General features: G+C 38.8%; 1 protein-coding gene across 3 annotated transcripts in view; it reads left to right on the forward strand.

The window, feature by feature from the left end:
* Positions 1-11,700, forward strand: part of LOC148359969 (glutamate receptor 3) — a 205,040-nt gene extending 193,340 nt beyond the window's left edge. Inside the window, exons 14-16 of one of the 3 annotated variants that reach the window (XM_088343426.1) lie at positions 1,954-2,068; positions 4,621-4,868; positions 9,164-11,700. In XM_088343426.1, the coding sequence (XP_088199552.1) occupies positions 1,954-2,068; positions 4,621-4,866 (361 nt within the window). In that variant the 3' untranslated portion in view covers positions 4,867-4,868; positions 9,164-11,700. Of the gene's footprint in view, positions 1-1,953; positions 2,069-4,620; positions 4,869-9,163 lie in introns of those variants that run through there. The other 2 variants (XR_015851267.1, XM_088343424.1) reach the window with 2 other exon arrangements.
* Positions 11,701-12,109: the final 409 nt, after the last annotated feature.

Below are 12,109 nucleotides of genomic sequence, written 5' to 3' on the forward strand. Positions count from 1 at the left end.
AAAAAAATGCTAACTGGCAAAAATAACACAGAGATAGCTAACGGAGGCCAACAAAGACTGATCAACAAAAACCAGCAGCAGCCTCAGCGGAAAAACATGTCTGAGCAAAAACACGTCGTGAGCAGCCAGGCTAACCAGGAACCAACAACGAAAAACAGCTACAGCAACAAACGCAATATTACAAACGTACTACTACCCCTGAGTACGCTACATTCCGTGCAGCACTGATTGGCCAAGCAATGTCTTGTGATTTTCTACAGCAACCGTAAAACAGTAAATGATCTACCCAAGTTTGCCCCCATTGATTTCGTTGTTCCTGTATAAGCCACGCCCCCTCCCCACTTCTGCCTACCATTCGCTAATTGTGACACACGACCAAATATGGGCATATAGACCATCTTAATTGTAAATACGGCTTAGACGTGCGTATGTACTGTAGGCAGAATATCATAATACATGGAAGGAGAAGATACGCGTCCTTGTACTCTATGCTTGAGACAGAGCCACCATAACTGTATTCAGTTGTGTTTTGTAGGTGGATATAAACATGCCCACCCTACCTGAATGTTGAATTCTGCATTGTGTATGTGGCAAATTTAGGGTTGTGTATTACCTCGTTGGCTATGGAGGATCTGTGGAAAAACAAGGAATTGTAATTCATGATCTGATTTTAGAAAAGTAGCGAATTAACGAACCATTTTGTAAGGACAGTTGAATTACTCAATTTGATCATCGTGTTACTGTACTCCTCACTGAGAAAAGTAATTGTATGAACAGGTTTCTTTTCTACTAACAATGGTCTTGACTTTGGTGCCGGAGGCTCCACTAAACCCCTGAGACAGACTCACAAAAACATTAGTGTTTGATCGAACTTGTTGGGGTTTGAAGAGTGGAACTAAGCGCATTACTGCGGGAACCATGGCACGGTGCTCAAAAAGATGGTATTTAATAATAAAATAATCTACAAAGTGACAAACAAATGCTCTATAAACAATAAACAAACTGTCCGAACCAGAAACAAAAAACAAAACCTCTCAAACCTGGACGGAACTGAAAACAGTGTGAGGGTGATATTGATGACAGCCCAACCCAGTATTCTGTCCAAACAGTCCTTAAGAACGGTTGGAGTAATCATATCCAGATCTGGAGAAACTGGGAACAGGCCTGTCTTTTTCCACACCTGCTTGGCGCCCTCCGGGGGAACGTGGCGTTGCAAATCCTGAAAGAACCCAGGTTAGAAACCAAAAGCTTTGGGTTACAAGTTTGGAAAATCTGCACCAGTTTAATTGCTGCTATGCTAGAACTTTTTTTAAATATCAAAACGACCTCGCAGAGAGGTTGCCCCGTAACTGAAAATGAGTAACCAGCTCTCCTTACTACAGCTAATAAGTAGATTTTTGCTCTAAGGGCTAAGCTTTGGATAGTTCTTAAGAAAAACAACTGCAATTTTGGAATCATCATGTTAATTTTTGGTTTGATCAGCAGACGTACGTACCCCAACAGAATGCGTTGATATTCTACTGCACAGAAAACCAAGACATTTAATTATTTGAATTATACTCAAACTCTGCACACAGCTTTTCAAAAGAAACCGCAGAGCTGCTAACGGTGTTTGTTAGGATAAAGCTCCTTTTGAACTGATCTTGTTGAACGCTGTTCAGATCCTCTCAAATATCCCCTGAACTATAATCTCATAGCGGCAGATCGTACTACTACTGCCTGCCCGTTAACGCAGTAACAGCGTCTGCCGATTACTCAAAGCGATATGGGTAGGTCCTGGCTCTGTAGGTAAGGGTTTCATTCAAGGTTATAGGTAGAAATGCCTGCTCTCTGTCATGTTGCCGTTGGCCAGGATCCCTGCTTTATCGCTTTGTAAAATATGTAAGTAGTAAACAAGTTGAATAACATAAAATAACATGATATAATGTTATTTATGTTATTTCCCACGTGAAGAACTCCTGTAAACCTTGCAGTATTGAAACTCAGTGAACAAGGCATCTTAGACAAGCTGAAAAACAAATGGTGGTACGATAAGGGTGAATGTGGAACCAAGGACTCTGGAAGTAAGGTCAGTCGCTGCAGGTCTTTTGTACTGATTCCAAATTGCATTTTGACGTATTGTTCATATGCAAAACAAACCTTTCTCAACATGAGTAGTACACTATGTGTTAATCTGCTGCACATAATGGAACATATTTGCACCTGCCACTAACTGTAACCTGGTCTGTGGCTTCACAAGGCACTCGTTCCCCCGATTTTGCTTCATCTGCAGTAAAACACTTTTATCCCCACATCATATAAATTGTGAACCTGTTTGAAGAATCTGTAATGATAACCGAGGGGGGAATGAAAATCGGGTGCCTTGCTATTGCAATTGACTCACAGCAGTTTTTTTTGACAAATGGTACTTATGCTCATTTTCACTTCATGACACTTTGACCATTATGCTGCCGTTTCTATTTACCAAACTGTTAATGAAAATTTGATTTGTTTGCGTTATTACTACTTTGCAAAACAGAGCTGCGTCTATTAGATTTGTTGGCTTCCTGCGGCGTGACGAATAGGCAAAAGCCTTTTGGAATTCGGAAACTTTCGACACATGATATTGCGATCTCTCGAGACTGAAACGAGGCTCAGTTGGTAGGGGTGGATGATACCGAGATTTTTGGTATTCATGCGTTCCTAGTTAACACACAGGGTAGTATTGATCGATAGCTGCAGATGTTTGTTTTAAATGCAATATCTACAAAGGTGTGTAGATGCCCATTTCCAGTGCTTAATAATACATTGTGTTTTCTAATTGCGTTAGAAGGCTAATGGATGATTAGAAAACCCTTTTGTGCAATTACCGTAAGTTAGCACAGAGGAAAACAGTTTAGCTGGTTAGAAAAGCTATAAAATCGACCTTCCCTTGAGCTAGTCATGTATCTGGAGCATCGCAGTATATGGGTGTGATTAAACTCTCATAATGGCAAGAAAAAGAACACTTTCACGTGAAATTCAAAAGTCTATTTGTGTTTTAAGGAAGGAAGGCTATTCGATGTGAAAAAAACCCCGGAAGAGCTCCTACAACTTGAGTGTCTGGGTGACTTCAAACTTTTGAACAGTAGTGTGAATATTTAGATTTTAACTGGTTCAGAGCAAAAGTCAAGATAGTCAAACCAAAGAGCAAAAATTGAACACAAATACAAATATAACAAAATCAGCATAACAACTATAGCACCTTAAATGACACAATATTTTTAAAATGAAGTCAAAGTGGAAATAGTGTTAACAATACAATGTAAAAACTTCAGTATAAAACAAAAACTACTTCAATGACAACAACTGTTTTACAACAAAAGTCAAGATAGTCAAACAAAAACAGCTATGCAACAAAAATACAATACTGTAAAAAAATGGTCAACAAGACAACTAAAATACAGTATTTTACAGAACATAAACTGCACCCAAAAACCCAAATTTGCCAGAGATTTGAATGTATGTTTTATAAGCCAGTGTGCTTTTATAGAGCCAAAATTGGTTAAACAAATTTAGCAATGCATAATTATAACAAAAAGCTTTTACCTACGGTAATCATAAATGAATGAATCTACTCATTTTTGTTGTGAAACCAGATTCCCGAATATTTCTGTCCTATGAAATGTGTTGTTTACTGTTTCAATCCCACGCACCTAATAGTTGGATGCGCCTTATATGTAAAAATAAAAATTTTTACAAGGCGTATTTTCGTGTAATCAGGTTTGCCATATAGTTCGGAAAATACTGTACCTGTCATTGCACAATAATGTAAAAATAAATTTAGTTAGTACAAATAAAGTGTAACCAGAAATGGACTGAATTTGAAAGTTGTAACGTATGTATAACCCACTTATGGCATTATCATCGGGATAGTTATAATGAGAATACAGTATTGAATACAGTATAAGACAATAGTGCCAATCCGATCCAAGTACTCGCTCAGTATTCATCATATGTATTAGCGTCGATCCACCCACCCTTACTTAACAGAGGCTTCGTTAGCGTGCCGCCAGAAGTCAGGAAATGTAATACACTCAATTTTTAACCCTCTGAGAACTACTTAAGAGATAGTTACGATACATCCACGCTCAAGGGGTTAAAGTGCAAATAGTAAAACTCTTATGAACAAATTTTTACTGAATAAGTTTGGTAAGTAAGCAGCAGCAAAGTGGTTTGATTTGATCATCTTCTCTGACTGTACTGTATGACAATGTTGCCATTTGAGTTATACGTACATGTCGCTAAGGAGATTAGATTACTTAGAGCTGTCGACCTAAGCGATGCTGACCAGCTTCCTAACATGGTCATGAATAGATCTAGACTACTCGTAAAACGTAATGCATTCACCAATAGCTTATCCTTCAATAGTCAGGTTAAGTTTAAGAAGTTAGAAGTGGTTTAGTATTAGGCAAAACAGTTAGCTCGAACTGTAAATGCAAACAGACTGTCTAGAGCTGTTGGTTATAGCATTTTGTATTCGTAACCCGAAGACATTTAAGACAGTTTCAGCAGATCAGATTTACTGCTCAGGCTGAATTGTGTTACTGCTGCACTGGCCCCACTTGCAAATGCTTAACTGTGTTCTTGACTTTCCCGCAGGACAAGACAAGCGCTCTCAGCCTAAGCAATGTGGCTGGAGTCTTCTATATTCTGGTTGGAGGGTTAGGGCTTGCCATGATGGTTGCCCTGATAGAATTCTGTTATAAATCACGGCAAGAAACCAAACGGCTGAAATTAGCCAAGAGTGCTCACAATTTTAAGCCAACTCCCCCAACCAACACCCAGAACTTTGCCACATACAGAGAAGGCTACAATGTATACGGAACAGAGAGTGTTAAGATTTAGAGGTATGTCACTTCTCTTTATCATCTCAGAGTGTTGAATCATTTAGTTTAGGCGGAATCTGTTCGACTAAATTATTCAAATGCACACTGTTTTGTGTTGCAGACGTTTGTGGAGTTGTTATCAGATGTCATGTTGGGGGATTTAAAACACAAAAACTTACTTAGAAAAAAAATGTCATTGTTGGTTTCTTGTAACAGTCTTGTGGCTGAAGCCCATTCGGCTTCATTGTAGAAGAGGTGGGTCGAGTACCCAAATATTTTACTCAAGTAAAAGTACTGTTACTTCAGAATAATATTACTCAGGTAGAAGTAAAAGTAGTCATTCAAATACTTACTTGAGGAAGAGTAAAAAAGTACTTTGTGAAAAAAATTACTGAAGTACTAAGTAACTGGAGCAACGTCGTATTTATTGATTTTCTTAAAACAACCAATCAGACCAACAAATTATCAAAGTCCATCCAATCAGCAAAAAATACATTTCATTTAAAAGTTGATTGAAATAATCAACGTAAATTGAAGTCCTATAACAAACAATATGAAACTGAAGTTGAATATAGTCACGTGACGAGGCTGCGACATATGATTGGTTAAACATGGTAGAGGCTGGTGGAGTTCAGCGTCAAAATAAATGTGCCTTAGCGGAGACAGACAGACGCGGACTTACGTGGAGGGGATTTATTAAGTAACGAAGTAACAACTTCAATGTTGCCTAATGTAGCGTGGTAAAAATACCTCTTTTTTCTTCACAAATTTACTCAAATAAAAGTAAAAGCATAAGGATTTAAAAATACTTCTAGAAGTACAAAAATTACCAAAACTTACTCAAGTAAATGTAAAGTAGTAAATGTATTTCGTTCCTACCCACCTCTGCATTGTAGGGTGAACGATTTAAAGTTTCCAGATGAAGACTGAGCACTTCTAACCTTGGAACTTTGGAAGGTCGCATAAAAATCCAATCTGCCACACTGGCAGATGGTCATTTTTTTTCATTTGTAAAACTGTTCCTATTATTAACTGAATGGGTTTTGATTTGAGGATTCCATTTCTGGTGTCATAAAGGCAATGACCCAATACCAAACAGAGCTTTTTTCTTATGTTTTTTTGTTTATTTGTGTTTTTTTACCAAGCCACAGCACCAAAAACATCAACTGCTCATTAAAAAAGGGAAAACAATGAAACATTTACACAAAACAGCTGTACAATACAAATATATAATATATAAACATATGCTCAAAGGTGATAGGCTGAAGCAGAAGCTTTTATTTGCCTACTTGCAAGTTGTATTTTTCCGTTGTTCGCACAGCACATGATTTAATTGCATCTATGTTTTTGGCAGTTGTTTCATAAGATGGGCTATATTTGCCGAAAATAAAATATTAGATTCCAAAAGATGCCACGCACTTTGTTTATTTGACTGCACTTGCTGGTAAATTGGTTGCAATATTGAACCCAAAAGGAGTCCACGGAAATTCACAAAACAGGACAGTGTACTGACTAAAGTATTCACAATTACTTTGTAAGAGAATTACATGCATGAGTGACTACGTTTACATGCAAAGAGTAGTTGGGCTGAGATCAGATTTTTGGATGCCCAGAGACAAATAAGTAACCCCGTATACATGGTGCTAGCGAGTATTGCAAAAGCCAAGCAAGATCAATGTCATTAAGCGAATGTACATTGGTTCCACTTTTATCTTTTCACAATAAATAAAGGACGATTCCATTCATATCACTCAGCAAAATATAAAAAGCACCGTGTGTTTTTACTCAGTACTCCCAAATTGAGAGCCACAGTTGTGTCCTGTGTGGTTACAAGGTATGCTTATATGCGGCTTGCCAAAATTAAAGACTTACACTATTTTTAAAATTGCCTTTTCCAGTGAGTATGCTTGAGTTTGCATGCATCATTTGTAATTTGTTATTGGACTGCAAGTCCCACAGTGCTTTGTAACATGAAAACAGCTTAGGCGAGGGAAACAGCGCCTGTTCACAAATGCGTATACATGAATGAGTAATCAGAAAATAAACGCACAAACCCAACCCACGCATTCGGACTCTCAGTTGGAGCAGGACCTTAATCGGATTTCTTTGCACGTTTATGTTGATTTACATAATCAAAATACTGGCAATAGTCCGTTTCCAATCAGATAATTGCCTGCATGTAAACGTACCCAACGTTTAGTCCATCAAGTTTAATGTCATTCGTCAATGGAATAGGCGGGCCCTTCGTCTAAATTGACCAGATGCCAACCACTTCATTTACGATTTAAGTAAATTCCACAGTATTTGGTTCCAGACTCAGCTGTTCAGCATGCACATACTTTAGAAATTGAGTTCTCTCGTCGCATATTGAGAAGCACGTATCCAGCAGTTCATATGGTGCGCAGATGCCGCAATACGCCATTCTAACATGTGATCTTTAGGGTTTCTATATGTAACTAATGACCCTCATGTGTGCACTTGTCAGTCGAGTGACATGTCAATTATTAATTAGACATATTGACTGCTCCCTTACTGGCTCCAGTAATAGCACAGTCCCGTCCTCCCATGGAACCGAGGACGTAAAGCATTCACCCGTTACCGCAAATGGGGAGTAAACACTGTTAAATACACACACAGTTGTTGGTTTTGCCTTTAATTGGCTTGTTTACACATTTTGCTCAGTTAAAAGGGGGATGTGCAACACAGCCCTGCAAATATTTCTTTTAACCCGGTTCCCCATTCAGATCACTCACAGTGAAACCCATCAAGAGTCTACTTGAGCTTTTACTGTGATTGCTGCTTTACAGCCTCGATGTTGTTGCTTGATCAAGAATTGAAATCTGGAAGCCGAAAGCATAATGGAGCCCAATAAGATAAGAAGTAAATGTGTGCTGATAATTGGATAACAGACAGCCCTGCGATGATTTTCCTTTATTGGAATTGCAAACAGTGATAAAGGCTCCTTAAAATGATGCATAATAATTATATTTTCTTCAGGTAAGACCGGTGGGCTAACTTTTAGAGTCGTGTGCTGCAATAAGGTAAAAAATAGGGCAGGGGGCCTGGAAAAAAATGTGAATTTATCATTTTGGCATCTGCAATGAATAGTTATATGATTTTAAATTATCCCATCCTTGTTCCCATCCTTCGCAGGACAATGTGAGAGAGAAGATACAAAGTATTGCTACTACTATGTAAAAAAAATCTAATCTAGCTTCTGAAATGTAGTCAGTACAGTAGGTACAGGTTTGTTTTTAGAGTTTTTTTGTCGCATTCCTTTGTATATGTCAATGCTATTTTAATTAATGTCGGCTGTGTCCTAGTTAAGATTGGCTGGTGAGGACACAGTCCACAAACGAGTGTCTTTATCGTGGCACGTTGTGTTAATTTTCCATTTCAGACATTTCCCCGCTGTTCTTCCAAGATTTTGCTATTTTACTCCATAAGGGGTGTGGAAATCTGAGTCCATCCATTCATGCGTGTCACTAATTAGATCACGAGGCATTTGGCAATCCAAAAGAGTCATAGTTACTCCTGCGGTTTAACCGCGCTTTATTGAATTTCTTCACTTTGACATTCAGAGCATTGAGCAGAAATCACATTGTGTCATCAAGTGCAGCAGGCCCTTGCGATGGTTTCTTTTATTGTAACAGACGGATTCCCCTGGTCCGCATTTGTTCTAGGCGACCCACTGGGGAAGTGCCAAGATCCGCGAGAAGGTCCCGGCCGAAGTTGCCGATGACACCTTCAAAACTAACACCAAATACCTGCACAAAAAAAAAAGAATAAGACAAATAGTATAAAAATTGGGGCTTGTAGTCTGGAATTTATGGTGGCATGAGCTGGATAATTGTCTTTTTTTTTTTTTTTTAGGTAGGGTTATGTTTGTCTTGTTTTGAGTTTTGAATGCCCTTTGTCTGCAAGATGAATAGAAATAGGGGTAAGTATTTAAAATGTTCTGCTTCGGTCCTATCCCTTTGGGCTCAATATTTTATTATTGTATTTTACTGATGATTTGGTGCAAATATTTTGTTTTGTTAATTATTTGTTGTTTTTCTGCTGTTCTCGAATAAAAAACCCTAAACCAACAAGGCGGGGGATCTCAAACTATAATCCTGTGTGCTGCAATTGGCCTGCGGGATGTGATTTTGTGAGGTTTAGCTAACAGGAAGAGAGTGTATGATGCAAATCCGTGAAGTCGCGAAACAGTGTAAAGTAAAACGTGTTATAGCGAGGGATTACTGTATCTCTCCTATTAGATATTTTGGTTTTGCAATTCTCTTCAATATTTGCTTTTGCTTTGTATCCTGACACAGGTTTAACAAACGTTTCCATCGTCCCTTAAAAATGTGATTAAATATCTCGGAAAAGACCAGAAATACGAAAGCAGAGCCAAATCCTTCTGGGACGGACATCGGTGAGATAATCTGCAACGACAACACGACTGGACTGGTCATGGAAAGAGCCGATTTCCTTTCTCTCAGTGCCTTAATGGAAAGTCTGATCAATGCAAACGCATTCTCAACGACTTCGCTTTTTGCTTGAAACTCACTCGAAAAAAAACAAAAAACAAAACAAAAAAGACGTGATGGTCTACGAGATCGCATTATACATACATCTAGAAAACGTGAAATGTGAGAGAATCAAAGCCATCATTTTTGCAACCCGAAGCACATTTTCAAGTGCCAAAAGACGAATCTTAGATGACGGGGGATTAATTGCTTTCTTGTATAAAACAGATTATGTACTCCTTATTCTCCTGCTGTCGGGTTTTCGCCAGCTCTTTAAATGAGTTCTTTCTTTGTGGTGTGAGCGACGCCAGACACCGATTATTCCACAATCACCTTTTCTAGCGACCTTGCCCCTCCCTCTTTTAAATGATTCTTCTTCCACAAATGCCATTCGAAGCAGTTCCAAGCGAGTTTGTACTCTTTCGGTGCCGCAAAACCCGGTCATGACTCGCACTTCCAATACTGCCAAGTGTGTGGGTGTATGTGTGTGTGAGTGGCACAAATATTGCTATTGCTAAAGATGTATGTGTGTGTGTGCTAGTACTGTAATTTGATTCATCCCCTTAAAGGTATTCCCAAATTCTAAAACGTGCAAAATATGAGGAAATAGTACAGGTGTTTGCAAAGAAATATAGAGATATTCCGTTGGTATATTCCAGTTGTTTTCCGAGATGCATTTTGAAGACAGCATGTCCGTTTTTAGACAGAGACGTGACACCCTAGTAAGCTAGTCACCATATTGGTTTATATGTTAATTAGTCAAGGAGGTTACACGTTTTTTAATCCAAACTTTGATAGTTTATGTGGAGAATGAATAGGCATTGTATCACAGCTTGACGCAGTAATGATACACCAAAGGATGAGTAGCCCAAAAAGGGCTAATGGTTAAAAATGACGGGTTAACTAGGACTGCTCAACAAAAAGCGCCACAGCTTCGGGGGCAAAATGTGAGGCTGGTAAAAAAAAAAAAAACACAGTTAGGTACCAGGCTATCCAGGAACCAATAACGGAAAATTGCTGTGGTCACTAACGGCGGCTTGGAATAAACCAAAAGCCACAGCTAAACTGGCGCAAACGCCAGGCTAGCTGGCCAAACGACCAATGAGCGCCAATTGGGAACAAACAAAACAGAAAGCCCTGTACAGCACTGACACTAATAGGTAGCTATCATGACAACATTACACCAACTGCCACTCATGCGGTGAGAATTACAAACAGAAAGCCACTATCGCCTACCGAGAAGCAGGAGAATCCTAACAAGGAACACACACTGTGACTTACCTCATGCAGCTTTTGGAGGTCAACGCACACAACTCAGGCAAACAGTTGCAAGGTCCCCAGCAACAAGCTCCAATTTCTTCAAGCAGAAATGAAAATTATGCAATTGCTGTTTACAATTGCTGATTGTTTCGGAGCTGCCTCACATGTTGTGTTAACTAGATTTGCCATTTAAAAGTGTTCCTTCAATGACATCACAGCTTTAGCGAAAACAAGTCAGATCTGGAAACTCAAATCCCCCGGCACGTGGAATATTGTGGAACGTATTTGCATAATTATGGGGAGAAACACCCCACATTCTGTGCCCAAATTAGAAAAAAAAGTGGTCTTTGGGAATACCTTTAAAATCCTCAACAATCTGAAAGGGAAGTACAGTTAAACTGAAGATGAACTGCTGAATCTAACTAAAGAATACCAGTAAAGGTTTTCAAACTATGTGTTTTGCACACAAGGACTTTTTAAAATAAACTGTGCTTTTCATGTTGGTTCCCTTCCCACAGCATTACATTGTTTGGTGATTTCACATTGTAAAATAAAATAAAAGTTGAAATATTAAAGTGAAACACTAAAGGTTGCACCGAGGCAGTCTCGCAAGCTTAGCACATGTCCATATTGCTGTAATAATTTCCCAAAAAGGCTGTGAGTACATAGAATTTTTAGCAAGATGCTTAAATCACCAGAAACTGTGGGCAAATAGTTTTTTATGAGTAAAGAAAAAAACAATGTGAAGATGAACACTATTTATATTGATGATCATCCCCTTCGCCCTCATTTTTCCCAACAAAAAAATGCATGTGATGCTTGAAGAATCCTACAACTCACAATCCTTAGCATAGAAATCCCACCCTGTTTTAAAGTCGATTTCGGTTGAGAGGTTAAATCAGTTTCACCTTCTACATTTTTATTTTTATTTTTGAAAGGCTCACCTTTCCGGGAGATCACCAGGCATTGTAGTGGGGACAAACGAGCAGGAAAGATGCATGCATAATTTACTGAACCTCATTAGCGAGGCGCTGTACAGAGAATTTTAATACATTTTGTAAATAAAATGTACAGAAAGGTTTTGTTATGTGTGTCCGTGTCATTAAGCAATGTGTTCTCATTAGAGGGAGGTCGGTCATTCTAATCCTCTACATGTGTTTGCAAATTGAACAGTTTTTTTTTGTTGTAGTCACGAGCGTTTTTAAAGCTTAAACGGTCGGCGTTTATATAAAGCTTTTCAAGTCACTGAAGACCTCCTAAAGTGCTTTACAATGTGCTTCACACTTACTCATTTACACACACACACCATATCGAGCCTGCTGCCAACTGCTTGAGGAGTTTGGTGTGGGCGCCTTTGGCCTTTTGCCCCCACACACCTGACTCAGTTTTTAGCTCCACCGTCTTCTGTTCAGCTCCAAGTTGTTTATTTACGTGTTTTCGGATCATTTGACCATTCAAGATGGAGATTACGAAGCACATAATTACTACTGC

This window comes from Urocampus carinirostris, chromosome 9 (assembly GCF_059441175.1).
Source record: "Urocampus carinirostris isolate Australia breed hairy pipefish chromosome 9, RoL_Ucar_1.0, whole genome shotgun sequence".
Taxonomy (NCBI): Eukaryota; Metazoa; Chordata; class Actinopteri; order Syngnathiformes; family Syngnathidae; genus Urocampus; species Urocampus carinirostris.